This window comes from Tamandua tetradactyla, chromosome 3 (assembly GCF_023851605.1).
Source record: "Tamandua tetradactyla isolate mTamTet1 chromosome 3, mTamTet1.pri, whole genome shotgun sequence".
NCBI lineage: Eukaryota > Metazoa > Chordata > Mammalia > Pilosa > Myrmecophagidae > Tamandua > Tamandua tetradactyla.
The window spans coordinates 24312462-24338747 of NC_135329.1; the positions used below are offsets into that span (position 1 = coordinate 24312462).

The 26286-nt window shown below is 48.7% G+C and overlaps 1 protein-coding gene across 3 annotated transcripts in view; it reads left to right on the plus strand.

Annotated features, from left to right (window-relative positions):
- The first annotated feature begins 638 nt into the window (after nt 1-638).
- Nucleotides 639-26286, plus strand: part of SLC25A37 (solute carrier family 25 member 37) — a 41366-nt gene continuing 15718 nt past the window's right edge. For 2 of the 3 annotated variants that reach the window (XM_077152815.1, XM_077152812.1), the window contains exon 1: nt 639-1365. In XM_077152815.1, the coding sequence (XP_077008930.1) occupies nt 1156-1365 (210 nt within the window). In that variant the 5' untranslated portion in view covers nt 639-1155. The remainder of the gene's footprint in view (nt 1366-26286) is intronic. The other variant, XM_077152811.1, reaches the window with a different exon arrangement.

Sequence of the window (26286 nt, forward strand, 5' to 3'; positions counted from 1 at the left end):
AAACCTTCTCTGGGGGAGGTGGGGAGGTCCTGGTGTGTTGGAAGCTGATCACGCAGTCAATAGTAAGCATGTTAGATGGACAGATCCCATCCTTTCACAGAGACTTCCATCTCCACATGAAGCAGACAGATCACTCCCCTACTTTTTGATTCCTTCTTCTTCCCTTAAATGGAGCAATACAGTATTATTTAGGTTAGAAGAAAGCAGCCCGCGTTTTGCTTTAAGAAGCTTGGGATGACCTCAGCCTAGGAGACTCAGTGCTACAAAATTTTCTCCTCAACCACTTTCCCTTCTTGCTGTGAGCCCAGGCCTATAAAAACCTAAAGAAGTCACTGGTGACTTCACAAAAGGCCTCCATTTTGGGTCTAGTTATGGATTTAACCTCTTCGTGAGAAAAACAGGAGTTAAATTTAGCCCTATGCTTTCAGTGAGAGAAATTTATTTCAAACAAATGGGTGTTCTCCACTACATAACAGCCCAGAGCTGGACCTTGAGTTTTAACCTTGCCCCCTCCACGGTATACGCCCTCATGCTGCACAAAAGAAGCTGCTCAAATGAAACCGTGCAGTGGGTTCTCAATTCTAGAACTCCACCCGCCCCTCACCCCAACCACCATAACCGCTCCACAACTGACATCACGGCCGCTTCCCTCCCTTCAGGCCTTAGGAATGCCAAAGCTTGCTGAGCAATACTGTTTGCAAAACCACTGGCTCAGGGGGCGGATTTCCCCTGAGCCGCTTTTCTTGATCTCCTTCCAGCTCTGGGCACGTCCCCCCATGGGGCCTGGCTGACACTCCCCAATTATGGCCACTCTGCCCCTTGCGGGCCAGCACCACCCTCGAGGTAGTTCAACTTCCCGGGACACCCCAACGTCTCCTCTCGCCCCCATCCGGCGGCTTGGAAATTTGCACTGGACAGCTGACGTCACACAGGGAGGTGGGACCCCGCTGTCCCGCACACCAATGGCGCGGCCGCGGCTGGCCTCTTCTTTTCCAGTGATTGGTGTCTCCGGCCCCTCTGCTCCACCCCACCCCGCCATGGCGTCAGGCGCCGCAGCACCAGGGAGGTGGTGCCCACTTTAAGAAGTGAAGTTTTTACCCCCCTCCCCCTCCCTGCCCACCTCCTGCAGCCTCCCGTTCCCCGCAGAGCTGGCGGATGGAGCTCCGCTGCAGCGGCGTAGGGAGCCAGGCTGTGGGGCGGGGGATGGATGGGGACACTCGAGATGGCGGCGGCGGCAGCAAGGACGCCGGGTCGGAGGACTATGAGAACCTGCCGACCAGCGCCTCCGTATCCACCCACATGACAGCCGGAGCGATGGCCGGGATCCTAGAGCACTCGGTCATGTACCCGGTAGACTCCGTGAAGGTGAGGCGGCACGCGGCTAGGGAGAGGCGCGGCGAAGCAGAGCGAGCGAAAACGCGCGCACGTTTGCAGCCCGCGCAAGCCTAGACTGGGGCAGCGCGGGGCGAGCACGCTTTCCACGGGGCGGTGCGGGGCGTGGAGCGCAGCGGGCCGCGGGCGCTCGGCCCTCGGTCTCCGCCCCGCCGGGAGGGGCGGGAGGGGCGGGGCGGGGGTCTCCCGGGTTCTGGCGCGCACAGCCTGGGCGCCGCTCCGCGCCTTCCGCTGTGCGCTGGCCGGGCTGGGGCGCCTCCTGACCCCGCGCGCCGTGGCCGTCGCCGGCGCCCCAACAACCCAGCTCTCTCCCCGCTCTCCCGGCTCCGGCTGGTGGCGGCCGCTGCGGCCGGAGAGGAGGATGGCCGAGCGGCACCGGCGAGGGTCGTGGCGGCGGGCAGCCCGCGGGAGGGAATCGGGGCAGCTTTGTACGGTTTCACCATCGCTGCTTCCGCGGTCTGCGGGTTTTGGGGTCCGGGACTCATCTGGGCGCGTTCCGGGCCCGAGCTGCGGTGAGAGGCGGCCGCAGGCCTGCGTGGGGTGGCCGAGGCTGCCTCCACGTGCGGAGTCTCCGAGGGCGCTCGCGCTGAGAAACTTGGCCCCAGCCTGGCCACGCGCCCTCCGGCCCTGGGGATTTGCTTCTCCTCGCGGGTGTTTTGGAGGGAGGGGAGAGGGCTGGGGGTGGCAGGGCTTCTCGGCTCTTGGCAGCGCTCATCGGGGTACAGGTTCAGCTGCGCCCTGCGTGTGTTCCCCTTTTCTCAGGGTCGCTGCACGTCGTCGGAGATCGGGCAGCAGAGCAGCTGCGTGGCGGTGAGACTCGCTGTGACATTCGCCTTCTCGTTTTGCTTGCGGGGAGGCGATGGGGAGGGAGAGCACCCCGTTTGTCTGAGAAAAACCTTTCGGGTCATCCCCCCAGGTAGTTTTAAGTACCATTCTGTGAGCAGGCAGCCTCTTGCTGGCGAATTTTACCTGTTAGAGTTAAGAGCGTCTCTCTTTCAGCCTGTTCACAGACTGAATGGGCAGGGGGTAGAGTAGTGCAGGAAGTAATACTAGAATTGACTGTTGCACGTTGCACTCTCATAGGCATAGCTCACCTCATTCACACAGCACCTCGGGGGAGGGGGGTGACGAGATGAAGAAACAGGCGCAGAGAGGTGGCTCCTACTTCTCTATCCTCAGACTTCGGCCCAAGTGTGCTATGGGGAAGTTGGGGGGCTTCTCTAGGTGACAGTTATCTTGCAAGTCAGGGCTCACAGAGCCTCCCCTGCCAGCTGCTGTATCTTATTGCTGATGCTGGCGGCAAGTGAGCAGGCAAGAAGGCCAGGATATCTTAAGTCGGAGGGTTTTCCCGGCCCTGGGCAGCCCTCCCAGAGCTGGCAGTTGATGGCTGGACAGTGAGAAAACGAATGTCCATTCCTAGTAAGGCGAGGCCTGAGTCTTTCATTCTCCTGCTGTGCCTAAGCCATTACCTTTTCTGTCCCTCCAGTGTCCCAACAGGGAATTAGAGGAATTGTCCTTGCCTGCCAGGGTTACCAAGGGGATGGAAGAGATCTTGTCTCTTAGGTTTTTAAAGCTCCTCCAAGAAAGACCTTGGACTGATGCCAGGTGGCCTTTGTATAGGAAAGAATCCCTCAAATGTAATACAAGTCCCCGTATTTGAAACTGTTGTCTCAAGGGTGGTGGACAGAGTTTGGGAAGAGCTAGGAGCAGGAAGATGTTTGAGCAGGCTGCAGACCCAGCAGTGTGCTGGAGCTGGCAGTTCCATCAAGGAACCTTAACTTCCTCCAAAGCCCTGGGCCTCTTTGCTGTGAATTAGGTTCAGAGCATAATTTTGGCTTATTTTTAAGATTAAAAATCTTCAATCCTGTCTTTTGAGTTCCCTTTGGTACTCCAAGAAGCATTTGTGTCACATGTTTAAATTGTGTGATCTGTGTTTAGTTTCCTTTCTGTCCTGTGGATATCGGTATGCTGTGATCCTGGTGTCACCTGTGTACTTAGTATTACCTTCTCTGGCCGTTTTCAGCTCTGGACATGACAACGTGTGTGTGTGTGTGTGGCAGGAGGAGCTGATCTGGCTGTCCTAAACAAGTCACCTTTGTAAATTGAAGGCTTTGGTTAGCTAATCGGTAAGGTCTTCTGGGTTCTGAAATTCTAATCCTGACCCCAAAGAAGGGCTGTTAGGGGTTCTACTCTTGTTAAGCCTGCAGTTTTGGTTTTAAAGCACCTCTCATTTTTCCCTACAGCTTTCTTGGAGGGGTATCAAGGATTATCTTCAGTTTTCAGAATGAGGCAGAAGGCACAGAGAGAGTTAAGGTGTGTGACCCTAGAGTGCCAGCCAAGCTCTGCCAATATCAGCAAAGTTGTCTGTGCCCAGCGTGAGATCCCAGGGACACAACCATGCTCAGTCATGGAAATGCTTCACTCTTCCTATTAAATATTTTGGATGATGGAGACTGCCAGTAGTTCAGTCAGGGGACTGCCCCCTACCTTGCTTCATGCCTTAGGCACTTTTCTGTGTCTTAGTTTTGCCACTCCTAAAACTGGGCAGCACACCAGTTCAGTATTTCTCAACATTTTTAAACTGCCCCCCCCTCCTTTATGTGTGTGTGTGTGTTAGACAACCTTTTTATTTGCACCCAAGCAATGCCAAGGTTGGTTTGGATGTGACAGCCCATGGTGGATTTCTGCACAGATCATCATAAGCTGACATTGGACTGGCCTAGGGTGCGAAGTGAGAAGGGGACAGCAGCATCCTGCCTCCTCTTTTTTATTAGAGAAGTTATGGGTTTACAGAAAAATCATATGTTAAGTAAGAGGGTCCTGTGCCCTCTTTTGATTAACCGAAAAAAGTACCCATTCTACTCTTTTATGTTGTTTGAGGTTTCAGAATAATTGTTACCACTGAAACCGTATTGCTGTAGTTGCATCTTGAAAAAAAAATTACTCGGATGTTGAAAGGTACACATTTTGACCTTTGATCTTAGAAAGTTAAGTGAGAGTGTTGAGTCTGCCTGCTTTGTCCAGTTTTTCTCTCCTAGGTAGTAAGGACAGTGGAGCCCTGTGTTGGTCAGGTTCAACACTGAGCCTGGTGAACTGCCTGGTTTTGTAGTCCCGGGTGCAGAAAAACAGCCTTGCAAATGCTTAGAATTATATTAGATAGGCTTCTTCAGGGGTCCCTTCTCCCATGTGACATTTAGTGGTTTTCAACCTGTTAGTGGGATTGGCCATTTAAAAAGACAGATTGGTGAGAGTACAGAATTTGAGCTTGAGTGACATGCTGTAAGGAAAGATGTTATTTCTTAAACTTATGCTTAGGGTTTATACATGTGTGTTTTCTCTGGGTAACAGTGTAAAATGTACTTACAGGGGATTATGGTCGAAAAGGTATGTAAAACGCTGACTCATCTCTCTCAAGCTCCAGCAGTTAACTGCCTGTGATTATTAAATGGTTATCTGGAAGACTTTCGCCAACTTTTCTGCCCCATCCTGTGTATTCCTCTTTCACTGAGCTCCACCGGGGTGGGACATGAGTGCTCATTGACTTCTGCAGGGCCAGGCTCCTGGGGCCTTTGGCTGTTGGTTTTCTCAAGTTAGTTCTGTGTCCCACAGCAGGTACCAAAGGAGAGAGCATAGGGTCTCTCCAGGGCTTTCACCAAGTGGTGGCAATTACTTGTGCCTTTCCAACTGGACCTTTGCGACAGATTCTGCATGAGCCTCTTCCTGGTGCTCCAAGATGACGCAGTGGTAGCCTAGACCAACACTTGGGGTGGTTGTGAGAACCCCTGGTCGGAGAGTGTTGGAGAGTGTGGGGAGAATGCCAGGTGGGTGGAGGAGGAAATTCCAACCAGATTAGGCACACTGCTTGTGGACCATGCTCAGTCCTGCCGTGGTGAAAGCAGGGGCAAAAGGAAACAGGAAAGATTTGGAGTGGGGGAACTTCCGCTGACCCTTCCACAGCCCTTTCTTTTGCTTTGCTTCTCCGGGAAACCCAGACCCTTAGCTCTCCTAGGATAAGCCCTTCTTCCTTGCTGGGGTTCAGAAGGAATGAGAGAGCCAACAGCTGAGCTAAGTGCTGGAAGGCTTGTTGTTCTGTCTCGGGGTTGGTGAGTGCTAAGCAAAAGCAAGTTGGAATCCTTGCATTGACCTTCTGGGCTTCCTTAGCCCTGCTGAGCTCCGAGCAGCGCTTGGCAAGGCAGGTGGCCAGGGCAGCTCAACATTCCTTCACTCTGAGTTTTCTTCGGGTTTCAGCGATGTGGACTTATAGGAAGGGTGCTCAGGGGTGAGGGTGGTTGCCAGAGTCTGCTCCTACCCACTTCACTGCTTTCAGAAGTCCTTCAGCATTAGAAACAAAGTACAGTAGATGCCATTCAGCTTCAAAAAGGCGTGAAATTCCAAATTGCTGTAGTTCCTGGAACAAAATTATAATGATTTTTCCGTCTCCTGTCTTCTCCAAATCCTCCCCCCCCCCCGTCTCCCTTCTTTTTTTGGTCCTTCTTCAAAGAGAGGTGCTTTTTTTTTTTTTAAAGGTAAATTGAGGGAGGCATAATGGCCACACAAAGGGGTATTTGGAATTTTGGTCCTCTCCCTCTGTTTCATGAATTCCCAGGCTGTGAGCTGATACTCATAACCGTGATCCCAACTTCAGCATTTGATCACCCACATACTCCTTTCCTGCCTGCCACTGCCTCCCCAGCCCTGGAGTTGGAGAGGGGAGAGCTAGGGCGGGCAGTGGAGTATGGTCCCGAGGCACGGCTTTTTAGTGGGGAAAAGCATCGGGGTTTAATGGTGAAATTGGATTTGCTGCATGGGCTGTACCACCAAGCGCTCTGTGTGTGTGGGGGGGGGGAGTTTGGGCAATGTGTGCGTCACATGGAAGGGAGGCATTGCTCCGTGGGTTGTGCTCCCCACTGCCTTCTCTGGGTTCCCATTTCGGCCGTTCAGGCCATCTGTGGCCTTCTCATTCATGAGAACTTTTTTCCCACCTGCTCAGGGCTTTAATTTCACTTTCCGTTTTTTTACAGACTCTGGTTCTTGGTTCCTCTTTCTGACTTCAGGAGGATTGCTTTTCCTTGACCCCTGGGATGAACTGACTTGCTGGCAGTCTGTCTTGTACCCTGGAACTTCCTGGCTCTTTTCCCTTCTCTCCTAATACTCAACTTTTTCTTCTCAAGAGTTTTTGTTTGTTTGTTTCTAATCTTGTGGCCCCCCTAATACTGGCCCCAGGCCCTGTCTGCAGTTTCCGTGTCTGCTTGGCTTTAAGGGGGCCTTATGTAATTAGGCTTTAGGTCATCTCTAAATTCCCCAAAACCTGTGTGCTCATGACTGACATTTTTTCATAGGAGGAATATAGCTGATCACTTTCTCTTTGTCTATCAATAAACTTTCCCTAGAGCTCCTACTGAGTGGGGATTTTTCACCTTCGAAGAAGTACCTTGGAGAGATTCAAACATTCCCATGTTTGATTTACTGGCTGGATACTTTGGGGCAGGACACTTAACTTTTTCTGAGCTTTTATTTCCTTATCTGTACAATGGGGATGATTTTCTTCTTGCTTTCTCTCTCCTGATCCACCTTTCCATTGCTTCCTACTTTGCATATTTTTCCACCAGGGAAGTAACCTTGTTCACAGGCTTCCCTACATTCTACTTCTTCTTTCCTTCCATCTCCCTGTCCTGATTGAAATGCAGCTTTTCTCCTTGGGACATCACTTCCCTGAAGGCTCCTAAGTAGAGATGATTCCCATCATAACAAGCCAAAGCGCGTTGGGCTGCCACTCTGGTACTACTACTCGTCCACTCTCTTAGAAACCTCCAAGACTCTGGTCATCCACTCCTGCTGGCCTCAGTCCCTTTTATGTCTGTCACCTACTTACCTCCAGCTCCACCCTGATTCATGCTGGGAGGCAGGATGCATAATGGTTTGGAACCTGGATTCTCCAGCTAGATTGCAAGGCCTGGGCTCCCGTTCCCATTAGGCTGTGATCTTGAACAAACCTCTCAACTTCCGTGTGCCCCATCTGTAAAATAGGGGAAAATGGTACTGATCTCATAGAGTGGTTATGAGGATTAAGTGCCCCAAGGGCTGAGAGCAATGCCGGATACCCAAGAACACCCCTGGTGCCAGCTCCCATCATCAGCAGTAGCAGCAGCATTGTAATCGCTTTCCTGCCCTCCCTGAGAACTTGGTACGTGCTCACAGCCTGCTGCTCTACCACAGGTCTGATCATTGCTGAGAATGCCCCATCTCGTCACTAGCCAGCTAACATCCAAATCTCTGTTCCTCACACCCCTTGGGTCAGTGGCCTTTATCCCCACTGAGCCGGTCGTAACCTAGAACCTTTCCACCGCTGACATCTTAAATTCAGCACCCTCACTGTCGCACTCTGCTTGCTCCCCATCCTTCAGCCTGTTCCTGTCTCCCTTATCTGGCCTGGACCCCAGGGTCCATCACTTTTAACTACTCTCAGTTCCTCAATTTCTCTGCCTTTGGTTTTTCCAACACCAGCCTTTCCAAACCCTGATCCTGGATAATCCATCTGTCTGTTCAACACTTGGGCCTTTATGGAGAAAATCACGTGTCGTTTGGTAGGCGCCCCTGTGTGTTCACGCCCGCTGGCCCTCACCCCGACTGCCTCCTCCAGCCCTGTTTCCTTGGTTGGTCTGCCTCCATTCTCCATGGCAGCTGCTTCAGCTCATCCTCTTACTTCTCAGACTTCCCCCCGCAGCTTTTTTTCAGGCTTAGACTGGCATCTTGCTCTCTGGTTCTTAGTGAGGCTAGGACCCCAGCCAACCTCCTCCTTCCTGTCTCTGTCCCTTCAAGCTCAGCCTGCCTTCACCTCACTTCCCCTCTTCTCATAAGATAAGGGATGCCCTTTGTTCCTCTAAGATGAATCACATCTCAGGTCTCTGGTGATGCTGATGAACCACCTGGACAGAACTGGATTTAAATCCTGGCTCTTTGCCTTGGCCACATCACTTGATAGCTCCGAGCTCAGTTTCCTTCTCTGCAAATTGGGGGAACTAATAACATTTAATTGAGTTGAATTGTGTTCCTACCTGCTGGTATCTGTGAATGTGACTTTATTTGGAAATAGGGTCTTTGCCGATGTCAACAATTTAAGATGAGATTGTGCTGGATTAGTGTGGGCCCCACATCCAAGGACTGGTGTCCTTAGGGGGAGACCCAGAGGGAAGAAGACGCTGTGACAGCAGAGGCAGAGGATGGTGTGATGCAGCTACAAGCCAAGAGCCACCTAGGACTGCAAGCAACCACAGGGAGCTGAAAGACGGAGGAGGGAGCCTCCGGAGGGAGCTCAGCCCCACCAACATCTTGATTTTGGACATATGGCCTCCAGAAATGAGAGAGAATAAATTTCTGTCATTTTAAGCCACCCCGGTATGGTCATTTGTTATGGCAGCCCTAGGAAACCAATATGTGCGTCTTATGGGGTCAGTGAAAGAATTAAATAATATATAGAGAGCCCTTGCTGCGATGGTAGCAGTTATTTTTATCATTCTCTTGAGCAACACAGTTCCAGTATCTTTCGCCTTCCCCTCTCTGTTGGCATACAAGTCCATGCCTGTCACGTCTTAAACAAGCAAACAAACCCCACACAGCTCACCTTGACCCCTTGTGCCCCACCAAGTACCACCCTAACTCTTGCCGTGAAAGACACTCTTGTTGCTTTTTAAAAGTTCTCCTTAAAATAACAAGTGCTATGAAATAATTGTTGACTTTTGGTCACTGCTTCCTCCCCTCGTCATCCCATAGCCATCTGGCTGCTGAACCCACTGCCCCGCTGAAACTGCACTGAGGCTGCTGCAGCTCTTGTGGCCGAGCTCAGGCATCATTTTCCTGGCTCCCCTGCTGCCTTTGACCCCGCTAGGTGCACCTTCGCTCGGGGCTCATCCCTCAACCCTGGTGACTCCACAGCTCTCTCTTGTTTCCTCATTCAGGCCTGGCCGCTCCTCAGCTCCCTTTGCAGGCTCCTCATGTCCCTGAAATGCTGTTCTTCCTCAAACTTCTGCTGTCCACCCTCTTTTCTTCCCACAGGACACTTGTCTCAATTTTCACCTCTGCTCTGATAACTCCCAGATCTGTATCTCTGGTCTGGACCCCTGGGAGCTGAATTTCCAGTTGCTTTGCAGATATGTCCACTTGGCAGCCTCGCAGCCTCCCCAGACTGAGCATGTTCGGAATGGACATCTGACCTTGCCTTCCAACCTGCCCTTCTGCCTGGGTTCCTCCCTCAGAAACTTGGTTGCCATCTTCAGCTTATCTCCCTGCGCACCCCCTCCCACCCCTTCCCCTCCTGTGCCTCCAAGTCCTGTCTGTTTTTGTGTCTCTTAACGGTGCCATTGACTTGACTCCTCTCCTCCCACTGCTACTGTCTTCTTCAGAGGACTTGGATGGGCTGCTTTTCATTGACCAGCTGACCTAAACTTCAATATTCCTCCCCGACCCCACCCCACACTCTCCGTTTCCTGCACACAGCCTTGATTACCTTCTAATGTACAATATGGTAGACTTATCGTTTATGATCCATCTCCTTCACTGGAATGCATGCTCCAGGATATTTTTACTCTCCTCTCGTGTATTCCCATTGCCAAAAATGGACCCCAGCACATCATAGGTGCCCAGGAAGTATTTGGTGAATGAATTATCTTAGCGGGTGTTGCCCCCTCCCCCTAACCTTAGAGCCCTCCAGACCTTTGTCTGTGATGCAGCAGAGCCTGCAGAGGAGACCAAGGAGCAGCCACATCTCTCTCTAATTCGGAACTGGGAGTTTCCCTCCCTACCTTAAAATCTTTTGGCTGCCCTCCTTAGCCTAGCAAGCTCAGAGGCCATCCCTCCAAGCTTCCTCCAACTTGTCCGCTGTGGTGTGTGACACATAAAAGATAAACTGGTGAATACTGAATGAATGAATGAAGCCATGGTTGTTTTAAAGAGATGTGTGGGTGTGGGGGTGGAGCGAATGCTTTAAAAGCTGCAGTTAAGTAAATGCTAGCTTTTCGTTTGTCCTGTTTTGTTTTAATCCATAGCACGTCTTGGCCACTTTGCCAGCCTTTTTGTTTGCTATTTTTTGTTTGTTTTGTGGTAGAACCCAGCAAGCAGCAGTTGTACCCTGATGAGGTGATTTATTCATTTGGTCAGTCACTTCATTCATTCCACACCTTCCGAGTGCCCCTCTATGCCAGGGACAGTGCTGGACACCGGGATTCAAAAATAAGGATTCACAGCCCCTGGCCCCACGGCATGCGCCCTATAATTAGACCCTGAGCTCATGTCGGGCCTGGCTCCCTCTGAAGAGAAGACTCTCCTGTCTTGCTATTTACTTTCAAGTGGTCCAAAAGGAAGAGGCCTGGGCAGTGGACTTGGGAGTCTCTTGAAGGTCTGGAGCCTGTTAGGGAGCATTGTTCCGAGTTTCTTTGTAGGGCTGGAGGAGACTGTGGTTGTGTCACCCCCCATCCTCTTCCTTGCTCGGCAGCTGTCAGTCATCCTGGGTGCTCAAGCTGGCTAACAGAAGGTGCCTTTGAAAACGTCCCCCACCCCACTAGTAATCACAGACAGTCCGGAAGGGCCGTTGTTTGGCCACTGTGAGATGTTATGGTTTCACATTCATGCTTTCCTCTGTGAAGAAACAACAAAAAATGTTGAAATAGGGAGAAATCCCAGCAGTAGCCTGGTTGAAGCAAGAGTTGCATAACAGGTTTAGGAAACCGTCTGGCTAGTGTGGGCCAGGTGGAGGGGCTGCAACTTTGTGTAACTGAGAGGGCTTCTTCTGGGGTCCCCGAACCTCTGGATCCATTAAACACATGCGGCCAAGAGACTCAGAAAGCTCCTGTGCCCTCAGGTCTGGCCAGCCGCGCAGTCCGTGGTGCTTGCTGCTGGGTCAAAGCACTGACCTGCCTTCTCTCTTTTTTTTAAAAAATATTTTTGTTACGATATTGTCACGCACACAGTCCATCTAAAGTATACACTTGGTGGCTCACAGTATCATCACATTGTTGCGTATTCATTGCCGTGATCATTTTTAGAATATTTGTACCACTCCAGAAAAAGAATAAAAAGAAAAAAGAAAAAACTCATACATCCCATACCCCTTACCCCTCCTTCTCATTGACCGCTAATATTGCAATCTGCCCAATTTTTTTTTTACCCCTTATCCCCCCCTGTTATTTGCTTATTGTTTTGGTCCTTATTTTTTTACTCATCTGTCCATACTCTGGATAAAGGGAGTGTCGGCCACAAGGTTTTCACAATCACAAGGTCACACTGTAAAAGCTGTATTGTTATACAGTCCTCTTCAAGAATCAAGGCTACTGGAACGCTGTTCAGCAGTTCCAGGTATTTTCTTCTAGCTATTCTAATCCACTAAAAACTAAAAAGGGATATCCATATAATGCATAAGAATACCCTCCAGAATGACCTCTTGGCTCTGTTTGAAATCTCTCAGCCACGGAAACTTCATTTGGTCTCGTTTCTACTGACCCGATCTCTTACTGTGTTAGCAGCCTTGGTTCCCTGGCACAGTCATCGATTGCATACTTAATTTGCTGCTGTGTATGTGGTGGCTTGGGAGATTTAGGCCGGTGCTGGGGCTTCTAGAAAGGACATTGGACTAGGGGGTCAGGTCACATAAATTAAGTCCTGGTCTGGCCATTCACTGACTTTGAAACCTTGGGCAAGTCATTTCTCTGGGCTGATGTCCCCTCACGAAACGAGATTTATCATCTGCTTTACCCACTTGACATGGCTGTTGAGATACTTAGCTGGGATCAGATTTGGGAATGGCTCAGGGAGCCTCTCTATGCTGAGCTAATAACAGTTGTGCCCGAGTCAGCCTGTTCATTAAGCAATCATCAACAGAGTGCTTGATGATTGAGGGTAGAGCTGCTCAGGTTAGCAGCACGGGCTTTGGGGCCAAACTGCCTGCGGCGGTGTCCAGCCAATGTACCGAAGCTGCTCTGTGGCTTCATTTTCTCCTATGTAAAATGGAGATAGAAGTAATAACCACCTCTGAGTGTCCTTATGAGAATTAATTGAGATGATGCACTTGAGGGTTAAGAAGGATGCCTGGCACGTGGTAAACGACCACTCAGTTTTAGCCCTTTTTATTATTTCCAAAAGTATTAGTACTTGAATGCCTGGGTAGCCTTGTACATTGCTTGTGCAATTGTGTATTGCAATATTTTGTGTTGTTTCATGGTCTATTATGTAATGTGATTCTCTTAGGTCTCTTCCCTTAAAGGTGGGAGAGGCAGGTGTTGTGCTGTCTCTTATCTCATAGATGAGAAAATTGAGCTTCAAATAAATAACATGCCCTGGAATATGGGCCTTTGCCCTCAGCTCCTGTTTCTGCTACACCAGGGCTGAAGGGGGAGATGGGAAGGAGTGGATCTGATAGGAGCACGCGTGGCAGAGCTGGAGTGCAGACTTAAATGTTAATGACAGCACAGCTCTTGAGCTGGGTTCTGGGAGGTGAGAGAGGAAAGGCTGAGATGGATGACGGGGCCTCACCTGCATTCTTAGAAGAGAGAGTTCAGAGTCAAGAGAACAGCCAATAAGAAATCACGGCACCTTGGAAGTATGGTTCAGAATGCAGGGCTCTAACGTATAGGTAGGAGTTCCTTTATGTCAAAATACTCCAGTAAGGAGGGCAAAGGGATGATAACAAATGCTAATTGCTGTTGGATAGTTTTGACCCTGGCTGGCTTCTTTCTCTGGAGCATGTTACAGCTGCTGTAGCACCTTCTCATTTCATTAGGATGGTGAAATATGGCAATTTTATTTTGGACAGGTCTGAGGACTCCTTTCCAGATCACAGTATAAAAAAGACTTCTTGGAAAGAGTACAGCATCCTAGTTCATTGGTCAGCTCGGACAGCAGTTGTCTGATCTTCAGTATAGAATAGTAATCACGAGGCCCATGTTATCTACCTTACAGGCTATTGCATCTAATAAAAGATAATAAAATATAGCCAGGTTTGCAGTGGGCACAGTTTAAAAAGTATAAAGCTTTATGCAAGTGCTAGGTGATGGTATTTGTTATCAAAGCAGGATCCTGTTAAAGGAGCAAAGTTAGCTGATTGGAATGGAAAATACAGGCTCTCCTTCCAGCTGTCTGGTAGGATTCTCTGGGGGGCTTTGGGCACTCAGTGTCTCCCATTAGCTGAGTAAAAGCAGGGCGGCTGTCCACCTCCACCTCCTTACCTGAGTAAGGAGGATGAGCTAATTGTACTCAGAATGTGCCATGAAATACATTTTAAATAGATCGAGTAGGCTCGTCAATGATGATACTGCACACAGCAGCAAATGGCAGGTGAGGGAAGTTACAAAACCACCCTCAGGGAGGACAGCTGTGTGCCCCAGAGCTGCTAGGGCCTGGGCAGGTCTCTGTGGAATTTTAAGTGTATAATGCTCACTTTTATTTTCAAAGAGAGTCTGCCCCTTTGAGTGCCAGGCAGAGGAGTCTGAAGACGTTGAGGAGGAGGGAGTTCCCCAGACCAGGAAAGTGGGCTGATTGTCCCAAAGTGTGTGTCTCTGTGTTTTCTGATACTTGGGCTTTTTCCCCTTGGCCTCTCCCATCTTTATTGTATTGTTTGCTCACCTCCCCACTGGCATAAGAAAGTGACAGAAGGACACAGGACACAGATGCCTTTGTTTTGGGGTCCCCTGGCCCTTCTTTCTTCCTGGCATCCAGGTTGAGGACTTTGCCGCTCTCCTTACCCTAGGCCTGGCTTTGGGAACGGAAAGCAGAGGAGTGGGCGCTTGCAGCAGGCAGGAAGCCTGCCAGCCAGGCGTGCTGGAAAACGGAGCACACGGGGCAAAGCCCTAAACGGTCTGTCCTCGGTTCAAGGTGCATCCACGCCCCTGCTCTTTCCGCCTTTGGGTGGCAGAGAGGAGAAGGGTGAAAGCCTTGATTAGAGGAGCCAGGTAGCCTGCTGATGGTCAGATCCAAGAAGTCAGGTGGGAGAGAACGAGAAGCCTCTTAAAAGAGAGGAAGCTGCCATTACGTATATATATGAGGGTAGAAAGGGTGAGCCTAGGGTGTGTCTTTAACTGAAGAGCCAAGAACGTTGCTTTCCTTAGTCACTGTCTCGATGGTTTGCTCAATGCTGGCCTTATTCATAGTAAAGTTGAAAGGCATTTACAGGAATGTCATTTCATTCCCTGCCACTTCATTGAATGACCACATTAATTAAGCAGTGGGGGCATATTGGGCATGACCATGGGTGCTGGGAGACAGAGGCTGGGCCCACCTGAGTAGCTTTTCCCAGCACCCACCGTCTAGTGGTGGGGGGGTGGGGGGGAAGGGACAGCTGTATCCAGTGGTGATTCCTATAAGGGACAGTAGACAGGTCCTCAGGGCCAGACCCCAGGCAATTGGTCAAATATCCAATTCCTAGACCTGAAAGAGATGCAGAAGTTAGAACAAAGCCATACCTGAGATTCTTTCTGTCCCTGAGAATGTCATTACTCAGCCTAGTCATGCCTGTCTGTTGCCAAGACCCTGTACCCCACTAGGACTCTGCTTTTGGGACTTTGCTCTAAGCCTTCGCATCCAGAATCAGCTGGGGAAGTTTTTATGGTTTGGGGTAACTATGCTGGGCTTCCAGGCTGGACCAGCAGCTGCTGCTCCCCTTCTCCCTGTTCTGAAGTTTCGGTGCCCTGCTCAGCTGCCAAGTGCCTGCCTCATGGCTTTCCGGAAGCCCGGCCCCCTCCCTGTGTGGGAATGTTCACTGCTGGGCCTAAAGACCAGAGGAGGGTGAAAACAAAAGGAGGAAGGGAGGAAAGTTGTAATATCAAAGGTATTTCTGCTCCCAGTTGGTTCACGGTTAATGTCAGCGGGACCAGAGGCCAGATCCATGGGGTCAAAATTAACTGTGGTCCTGTTATGCGGAGGTGTCGGGTTTACCTGAGTGACCTTTACTGGCCTCTTGTGACCAGGTCGCAGTTGGTGAGGCCAAAGGAGAGAGAGAGACTTGGTAGAGAGTAGGATGGTGGTCCGCTTAGCTGTCAACCATGCTTTCAAAAGGACAGGAGTCATCTAGAGCTACACAGCACCAGGGCCTCTTCCTGACACTCAAGAGTCGTCTGAACTCCCTTATCATGTCTTCTCTTTTCCATGGTGGTTCTATAGCTGGACATTTCCCCTTCTCTTTCCTCTAAGCCTTTCTGTCTCAACATTGGAGCCTCCTATAAACTGCAGATGGTTCAGTTACCTGGGGGCGGGGGGAGGTGATCATTTGCCTCCAGCTGATTTTGATAAAGGGCCTGAGCCTGAGCTCTGGAGGATTTTAAGTGTCTTTTAGGCCAGCGTTTAGGTAGAAGCTTCTAGATCTCACAGCTTCGGAGAACTGAGCTGTGTTTGTCTGAGAGACTGGCCCTGTGACACGGGCATGGACCCGCTCGCGCCAATCCACCCCTCTGTTTCTGTGTCCACGGGTTCCCCTGCACAGGAGGTCTTTGTCACTGAATCTGTTTGCTGGCTGTTTTGAAGGGGCAGATGTATTGACCTTTTTGGGTGCTGCGGTCAGTATCCTTAGACAATGCTGAGCTGTTACCCAGAAGAAAGGGTCTGTGATGGGGATGAAGAGGAGGCATGGAAGCTGCCCTGGGGAGCAGGGAAGGGTTGTCAGTGACCCAGTCGAGATAACCTACCGTGGAGTGAGACTGAAGAGCTCTTTTGATGTTATATAGTGTTCAAAAACACTTTTTTTCCTTGAATCTTGGCTTCTAAGGCAATAACTGAGTTAACATAAACGTATTTATGCTGGCCTGGAAGGGTGAAGTGTTAAATCAGCCTACTTTGAAAATTAATGAAGATTTATATTTAGTCCTTAGAGCTTCAAGACCATCAGCTTCAGAAATGACTTTGTAAAACAATATAATAACAACAAGGAATATATTGACAAGTTGGAACGACTTTTAACTGCTTCTGTGCCTTGGAGAGAAAACTTCCAAGGTTGCGAAGAAGGCAAAGGAGTAGAAACTGAAATTCATCACCGTCGGATATGTATCAATGAAAATGTAGGTGCGCGGCAGATTCCGTTTAACCTTGGACTCAACTTTGTTCATCCACGCAGGCTTCCGAGGATAGACCTGTTGAGTGGCTTTGCTTGACTTTGGGTAAGAATTCTTGTTATAGATGCCCCTTGAGTGTCCTTCCAAAGGTTTTTTTGTATTTTCAAATAATTTAATCACAAGGAAACTTCTCAAGTTCCCTTTTTGACTCTAAAATCCAAAAGCTCCTACAAAGCTGGGGCTTTACTTTTAAAAGATGCTTTAAGTTTTAAAGAGATTTCTGATCCTCTGCTCTGAGCAGCTGGAGTTGAAAGGGCAGGGAAACCCACGGGAAATCTGTAAACCCCGAATCTGCCTTTCGTAATGTCTCTTGAACCTGGAGGGCAGGGAATGAACTAAAGAGAACTAGGTACAAACAGATCCTCTCTCAACAGACACATAATGTTGATATTTTCTTTTTAGCATAAATTGTTAATTACCTTAAGATGGCCAGAGGTCCACTGGCTGAGTGACCGTATGAAAAGCGCCTAGCTTCTGAGCCTCAATTTCTTCATTTGTAAAATGGCAAGACTGAACCGAAACTAAAGGGACTCTTAGGAAATTTCCAGTTCTGAAATTCTCATTCCTTATTTCCGTGGGGCAGTATAACTTTGGGGCTCCCTGCTTTGACTTTGAGGTAAATATAAACTTCCAAGCACTTCTGTTTTGGAGAGGAAACGAGATCCCTGCAGGGAAATTCTGGAGGGGCTGAAGGAGCCGGGAAAGGAGCCAGCTGCTGATACCAGTTTTGGGGACCTGCCTGTCCCTGCATCCCTGAGTACCTGCCTGGAAATGATAGTTTGTTTAATCTGTTTTAAACCTCCAACACTTAAAAAGATTTCAAACCATTCATTCACATGATTCCAGAAATGCTGAATGGCCACAACCCTGCCTTGAAATCAAGGGGAGAAACGTAACAGATGCTTCTGGAAGGCCCTTTTTATAGCTCTCTGGCTTCTTCCTGCCAGAAACCTTTCACAAGTTCACTACTAGGAAGCTGAGTCATCGAGGGGTCAGCTGGCATGGCCAAGGCCTCTCAGTGTTGCCGGCAGCCCAGATGAGGTTAGCCCAGGCAGTCTGAGTATTTGGGGGGGAAGCAGCTGGCCACAGGGAGGGTGCATTAAAGGAGGGGACCTCTCGGAGGCAGGACAGTCCCCTGGAGCCCAAACTACAACAGGCGAGGCCTGAATTAGGTCAGTGGAAGAGCGAATGGAGCCCATGCTTTCATCTGAGGCTATATCACCCTCAGGAGCTTAGGGGATTCCTGATCCAAGGCCTCACCAGGACCAGAGACCATCATGTTCCAGAGAGGGCTGGTGCCTGGGCTGGTGGGACGCAGAGGGGGACCCCCCCGCCGCCCCTTGTAACCTGGGTGATGAGAGTGATACGAGGGCCTGGTGCACACGTCAGTTCAAGGGGCGCAGAGCGTGCTAAAGACTCTGCTTCCGTTTTCTTAACTTCTCTGTGGGTGTTCGAAATGAAAGAAGAGTAAAGGAAGGTGGAGAAGGGAGAAAACCTAGCCAGGAGGAAGTGGGTGTGTGCGTGTGTATCCATGTGTGGTGTGAGCAGGTTGTGCTTTAGTGCCCAGATCCCTCCCTGTTTCTGAAGTTTTTCTTGCTGCTGATAGGAAGGTAGAGCAAGCACAGGGTTTAGGGCAGATACCCTCAGGCTGCAGGGCAGACAGTGAAATGGCAGGCGTATTGGGTTACTTTTTGGTGTTTTCGCCTTTCCTTTATCATTGAATTACTCCTTTATGGAAGGGCCTACGAAACTCGGTCTCTGCCCTCAAAGAGCTTAGAGTGTGGTAGGAGAACATGTAAATGTGAGATAGGGATTTATGCGTGTACAACATAGGAATATGAGAGAGAGAGAGAGGGCAATAGGGGTTCAGAGTTGGGAGAAGTCATTTCTCAGTTGCTTCTTTTCAGATTCCTTTATTAGTTCTTCCTCCAACTGTCAGTTATCCAGAGCCCAGTTCTGCGTGTTCTTTTCTTTCCACTCTGTGCTCTCACCTGGGATAATGTCATCCTAGCAGTTGTGGGCTGGTGGTTCCCGACGTTTGTTTCCAAACTCGGGCTTTTTCAGATTCGCGTATCTAATTGCCTGCTGGATAATTCTACTAGATACAGCTTCATCCTGTCAGATCAATATATCCAAAGGTGAAATCCTTTTCTTACCCATCCTTTCATTCCAAATCTGCCCCTCTTGCAGGGGTTTTCCCCATCTCAGTAAGTGGAGCCCCCATCTAGCCAAGAATCCAGGAATCATCCTTGGTGTATGTTATATACTAGTTCATCTTTCCCCAGATCCTGTTGATGCTACTTCCATAATACATCCCTGACTTCCTCCTTCTTTGCAACTCTCTTGCCTCACCCTGGTCTAGGCCGACATCCGTGCTCATCCAGACTTCCTCCGGTCTGCTCCGGCTTCTGTGCACACACATGGGCACACGCGCACGCAAATGCACGGCCTGATTTGTTTCCCTGTAATAGCCTGGGTGTTTTAAAAAAGTAAATTGAATCATGTCACTTTGCTACTTCAAACTTCTTAATGGCTTCCATAGTCTGAACCATAAAATTGACCCTAATGTGTACCAGGATTATTATTTTTTTCACTAGAGAAGTTATGAGTTTACAGAACAATCATGCATAAAATACAGGACTCCCGTATGCCACCCTATTATTAGCACGTTGCATTGGTGTGCGACATTTGTTACAATGGATGAAAGCCCATTTTTATAATTGTGCTATTAACTGTAGTCTACAGTTTAACTCAAGGTTCATTGTATTGTGCAGTAACAGATTTTTAAAAAGATTTATTCTATTATGATAAATAAAACCTAATATTTCCCCTTGTAACCACATTCCGATATATATTTCAGGGCAGTTAATTATGTTCACAGCGTCATGCTACCATCACCACCATCCATTACCTAAACATTTCTACTGTCTAAATAGGAACACTAACATTGTGAGAACCCCTGTTCCCACCCTGCTCCCCCCATCACCCATATTCTATATTCTGATTCTATGAATTTGCTTATTCTAATTATTTCAAATCAGTGAGATCCATATACTCTTTGTCCTTTTTTATTTCGCCATTCAACATGGTGTCTTCCAGGTTCATCCATGTTGTTGCATTTATCAAGACTTCATTCCTTTTTTATGGCTGAATTATATTCCATCGTATATATAGACCACATTTTGTTTATCTGTTCATCAGTTCCTGGACACTTGGGTCGCTTCCATCTTATGGCAATTGTGAATAATGCTGCTGTGAACATCGGTGTGCAAATATCTGTTAGAGTTTCTTGCTTTCGATTCTTTTGGGTATATACCTGGAAATGGGATTGCCAGGCCATATAGTAATTCTGTACTTCTTTTTCTGAGGCACTGCCAAACTGTCTCCCATAGTGCTTATGCCACAGTTTTAAAGCCAGCATGAGCTCTGTATCCAAGGCTTACCTCCCACTGGTCACCAGGCTTCCAGTTAGAGCAGGTGTCTTAGGACTTCCCACCTGCCACTGCCAGCACCCCAAAGCCCCTTCTCCCATGTTTCTCCTGCCAAATTCTACCTGGGCTTGAGGTTGCTCTTTAGAAAAGTCACCTGCAGGTTTTCTCTGAAATTTGAATTACGTCCCCTGTATTTGTTCTCACAGCACTTTCTACTTTGTCTTCATGACTTTCAGAGTTTGTAAATTTTTATTTGGTTTTTTGTTTGATATTGCTCTCCCCTACTAGACTGTAAACTCTTAGAAGGCAAGGACTTTGCCTGCTTTGCTTACCACCAGATTATCCTCAGCATCCCTAGCATCACTGATTTTTATTTAGCAGATGCTCAGTCATTTTTTTGCGTGTGCTTGTTTTGTTGTTGTTGCTTTGGTGATAAAATGACCATGTCAATATTTTTGCCTTTTTAAAAATAGCCTTATTGAGGTATAATTTATATGCCTTAAAATTCGCCTGTTGTGAATGTACAGTGAATTTGGTGCAATTTCCAGAGTTGTATAAAAATCACCACAATCTACTTTTCGAATATTTCTGTCGGCCCCACCTCCCCACCCACCACCACATTTCCTTAAGCCTGTTTGCAATCAATCACCACTTCCACCTTCAGCCTCTCCAGGATTCTGGTTATTCCTGTTTGCTGGGGAACTTGCAAGAGAAGCATCAGTAGGACAAGCTGTGATCACCTGCCACATTTGACCTTGAGGCTTCGGGGCTCCTATTTGGCTACTTTTGGACCGACATCTGCCACGGTCCATCTAGCTTTTGTAGAGGGCAGACTGGCAAGTTAAATTGGTGACCATTCACTTCACCAGCGAGACTGTAGTTGTTTGGGGATCCACTCTTCTTTTGCTTGCATCTGGAAATCCTGCCCTTTTAAAATGCACCCCCCGAGCTCTTTGTTGCCGGAACAAGGGTTTTAGCCGGCGTGGTCTCTCACCCTGTCATTGATGGTTTCTGCCATTCCCTTGGGCATCCCATAAAACTTAAAATTATCCCCCTAAAAGCTTATGAGATAAGTTTTACATATCGTCTAACTTATTTTAGTTTTAGCCAGTTAGTCCCTGGAGTTTTGAAGATGTTTCCTTTGGTGTTTTTCCCCAGGGACCCTTAGATTATCACACCTGGTGTTTGGGGTATTTTGTCCTCTTTTTTATTGTCTGGTGTGAAAGGTATAAGAAGAAAGCAGAAGACAGTTCTTTCGGCCCCCCAACACACGTGTAAATCTTCCTGCATCATGGAGACCGTTTTATAGCATTTGTGGGAAATCTGACTTTGGTAGCATCTGGGAAATTTACTTAGGTCTCTAGCATTCCTGAATGCTGGCACCTGGCTTTTGTAGGGTGCTATAGCCTGCCGTAATCCTGAGGTGCCAGGCCCCAGAAAAAGCTGTGCCGTGCCTCTGCTCTTCCTGAGCGCATCGTGCTTCGGTACACAGATTTGCTCAAGCAGACAGCAGTGTGAGGGTGGGTGTGAGTGCAGGACTTAAGTTGTCTGCCTTGCTTGTGCCTGTGCATGAAATTCAGTTTTTCCCTGAATCTCCATCAGTTCTTTACTGGGCGTCTGCTTTGGGAGAGGCACAGTGCAGGGTGCCGAGATCACAAACATGAACGACGCTATCCCCTCCCTCGAGTTTCTCTCAGACTTTAATAGCAGCGAGACATGCAGACACGTCACCTGGTATAATTATAAGTAGAGGAATGAACAAGAGAAGGCTGGCGACTGGGGTGCTTTTAAAAATCTTTTTTTTTTTCCCCCGTGGATAATAGGCTAATGGTGGGGCATGCTTTAGAAGGTGTGGTGCTTGGAGGGTGTGGAATGCTTGTATTGTAGAAGCTGGCAGGACCAGACCTGACTGGAGAGAAGCAACACGGGGCCTTTTAGGTGCCCAGCTCCCAGGGCCCAGCCAAGGTGGGCACCCCGCGGGGCCGTGCGCTCCGTGGTTCTGACGCCACGGGCAGGGCTTGGAGCCGCCGGCATGGACAGCCACCTGCTCACACACACAAACCGTGGCTGGCTCTTTGTCCACCACCTCCATGCCTGAGCAGTTGGGTGGCTGATTCCTGGATCAGATCTTTCCCTGGAGAAGGAAATGCAGCATCACTGGGGCAGGGACCAGCACGTGGGAAAGGTGGAGGACTTACGCTCGGAACCTTAAGCAAGTTGCCTTCCCTCAAAGCTTTACCTTCCTGTCCATTGCTGACGTCCAGGGGACTGTGCTGGGCATTTGAGATCTGGCCGCCTTAACCCAAAACACACACACAAACAGGAACGTTGTTATTCCAGGCGTTTGGGGAGACCCCAGGGAGTTATTTGATTGTGTTGAGATTTCCCATTATGAAATCTTATGTGGAATGAGCTATTGATTAGACAGACATTTTTTTTTTTAAATACAGGTGTTTTTTAAGTGTCAGTCCAGCCTGATGTTTAATAATGTCGATTTACCTCCCTCCACATAAAAACGCACGCTTGTTTTTCAAAGCATTCTTTACAGATTTGATAAATATGAAATGTGAAAGGCTGCAAAGGTGCCCTCTAGAGACAGCCATTAACTCCCATTTATTCATTCAGCAAATATTCGTGGTTGTAACAGGTCAGTGAACCCATGGTGGTGGAGAGCCCATGTTTCCTGTGTCCCCACGTGGCAGTTGAGGCTCAGAGAAGCAAAGTGATGGCTCGGAGTTCCTCAGTGAGTTAGTGGCAAAGCTGAGTGGAAATTTAGGCCTTCACATTCTTGGAATAGGGCTCTCTCTCTCTTTTTTTTAATTGTGAAAAATAACATATATACAAAAGAGCAATGAATTTCCAAGTACATTTTAACAAGTACTTAACAGATTTTAAAGTTTGGTATGGGTTACAGTGTAACAATTTTTCATTTTTTCTTCTAGCTGTTCCAAGATACTGGAGACTAAAAGAAATATCAGTGTATTGATTCAGCAGTCATATTCATTTGTTAAATCCTATCTTCTCTATTATACTGTTCCTTCTCTATTTTTGTGAAAAATAACATATGTACGAAATAGCAATAAATTTCAAAGTACATTGCAGCAATTAGTTGTACAACAGAGTTTGATATGGGTTACAATTCCAGTTTTAGGGTTTTATTTCTGGCTGTTCTAAGGTACTGAAGGCTAAAAGAAATATCAGTATTCTGATTTACCACTGATACTCAATTGTTAAACCCGACCTTCTCTGATAATTCCATCACCTTTGATCTTTCTGTCCCCCTCTTTAGTGGTGTTTGGCCTATGACCAGTCTAACTTTTTCATGTTGGAAGGGTCTGTCACTAATATGGGGGTAGGGAGATGGAACTATCTGATGTTTTGGAGAGGCTGGGACCTCTAGGTTTCAGGACTTACCTGGTCCAGGGACCCATCTGGAGGTTGTAAGTTTCTGGAAAGTTACCCTAGTGCATGGAACCTTTTAGAATCTTATGTAATGCCCTAGGTGTTCTTTAGGATTGGCAGGAGTGGTTTTGATTGGGGTTTGGCAAGTTATGATAGGAATGTCTAACTGAAGCTTGTGTAAGAGTGACCTCCAGAGCAGCCTCTAGACTCTACTTGAACTCTCTCTGCCACTGATACTTTATTAATTACACTTCTTTTCCCCCTTGTGGTTAGGATGGAATTGTTGATCCCACGGTGCCAGGGCCAGACTCATCCCTGGGGGTCATCTCCCATGTTGCCAGGGAGACTTTCATCCCTGGGTGTCCTGTCCCACATATTGGGGAGGGCAATGATTTCACTTGCAGAGGTGAGCTTAGGGAGAGAGAGAGAGAGGTAGGGCCCTCTTATCCTGATCACACTTAGGTGCGTATTTTCGGGGTTCCCTGTTGGGCAGTGTTGGGCAGAGTGGGGCCTGCTAGATGGAAACATTGAGTGCCTCGGGAAGACTCTGAGAGGCCCGAGAGCCTGCCCACATGCCAGGCTGTGCACGCCCATGTCCTCTGGGCTACTGAAAGGCTGCAGCACCCACGGAGGGCACCTGCACCCTGCCCTGCTCTGAGCTTGGCCACAGACTGGCTGTTGCCCCACCAGGTCAGAGGGTTGGCAATCCCTGGGGTGGCCGTGAGCCTGGCCCACAAACCCAGGCTGAAATGGGTGCCAAACAGCATAGAACCTTGGTCTTCAAGGTCCCCACCCAGACTCAAGCCCCGGACTTTATCCCTGGTTAAAGGTTTCCAGAGCAGCCAGGGACTCTGAGCACGTTAGCCAGGCCAGGTGAGGGAGCTGCCTGTAGCGCTTTCATCCGGGACCCTTCACGCCTGTGTCAACTGGCACTGTGATTTTTTTTCCCTACCTTTTAGGTGTCTGAGTTTCCTTTGTTACATAATCAGGATTAATTTAAGCAGGCTGGCTCTTTCAGCCAGAAATGACGATGAAGAAAGGTGGATGGGGGTGGGGGAGTGGACAGGACCCGTTATGGGGCTGCCATGAGCACTTCCTCTCACTGTTCCGGACCTACTCTTTCCCCTCTTAAGAGAGGTAGCAGAACTGAACGGTCGCTCAGGTGTCTTTTAGTGTCAGTGTTCAGCAGTTATGAGTGGGCTTGCTTCTAACCAGAGCGGACTGGAGGGTATCCTCCTAGGGAATGAGACTTTTATGAAGGAATTAGAGTAAAAATAACATCTTAGGAATTTGCCGTTTATCCAAAACAGCATAAATAAAAGTGGCAACATCTGTATCCCAGACGCCATGCAAAGGGCTTTTCATTCATGATCTCCTTTAATCCTCAAAGAAACCTTAGGAGGTAGGTACTATTGTGAGACACAACCCGCTCAGAGACTTGAAGTAACTTGCTGAAGGTCACACAGCAAGGAAGTGGTGGAGCTGGGACTTAGATGCTTTTGGGGCTCCAGAGCCTGGGCTGCTCACCACTGTGCTGTCCTGCCAGCCATGGGAGTCAGGGAAAGCTGCCTGGGTCCAGCATCTTGCTGCTCTGGGGGTGGGGGGGGGGAGTGTGGGGTAGGGTTGCATCCCTGTTCCTGCATTATAAGGATCCTGGACTCCACAAGGCCAGTTGTGCAGTAGTTAACTTCCTTCTGGCCCCCTGGGGTCTGTTGTGTGGTTTCTGGTCTATCCTTTTCTATAGACTTAATATGAGTCAATTCAAGTCACATTAAGTCTATAGAATAGGATAGACCAGAAAGGCTTTTATATGGAAAGCCTTGTGTCAATCCAGACTCTTAATGAGATCCCTTTATACGGAAAGCCTGTGCCAGTCATTTGTCAGCAAGGGGGGGTGGGGAACACCCATACTTTCTAGGCAAGATTAAGCGAGTTTGGGTGGTGGTTCTTAATAAGATTTCAAGCCATTTATATTAACGTAGGTGGTGGTTGTCCTCCCTGATCAGGTAGAGAAGATACTGGAGCTTTTCTTAAAAATATTCATCATGATGAGAAACGTTGATTGAGCACCTTCTGTAATGTACTCAGTGATTGACAGATTTAAGTCTTCTCTTCTGTCCCCTTCAGGAAACATGAGATAGGGGTTTTTACAAATGAAGAGCTGAAGGGCAAGTTGGGTAAGTTCCCAAGTTCATACAACTAGGAAATAGAAGAGGATTCTGTGAGGTTTTTAATGACAGGGGCCATTGTCTCCTTGGGTCTTAATAATGGTGTCTGGCATGGAGTATACGCTCATGTAACTGTTGAGTAAATGAATGAACGTTAGACCCCATTCTCCCAGCCTTGCATCTGAGGTCTCTGCTGCCCTTGTCTTTTTCCTCCTCGCTGCATTCTACCCCCCATTCTGGTTGCACTTGGACCTCTTATTAGCCTCATTACCCCAGCTAGAATACGCGTTCCTTCATTGCAGAGACTGTCCCTGAGTACTGGGTGGGGTGGGGTGGGGGTGGGGGGGTTGGGCTAGGCTCCGAGACTCCGTGATGGGGGGTCTCAGTGAAAGGACGGTGAGACTGCAATCTGGGAGCCGGGCACAGGGCCAGTTCTGGCACAGTGGCAGCAGCTCTGGGACCTGGGGCAGGTCACGTACCCGTCTCCTCACGTGCAAAGCCGAGTGGGGAGTGGCTAGGTGGGTGGCAGATCTCTATAATCAAATAAAAGCTCTGAGGCGCCCCAACGTGCAAAACTGATGATGGCAGAGCTGTTGACACCACTGGCTTCAGTGTCTGAGCTGTCTTCTCTGCCCACACGCAGTTAGTACCCCGCGCTTTATGGTGGGCTCAGGTGCTTCTAGGACGCTTCATTGTGGACGCTCAGGATTAAATTTTATTCTTCAATATGCTGTTACGATGCTTTAGCAAGTTTACCTGTATTCCAGGAAAAAATAAAATAAAATAAAAACCTTTCATGGATGAGGC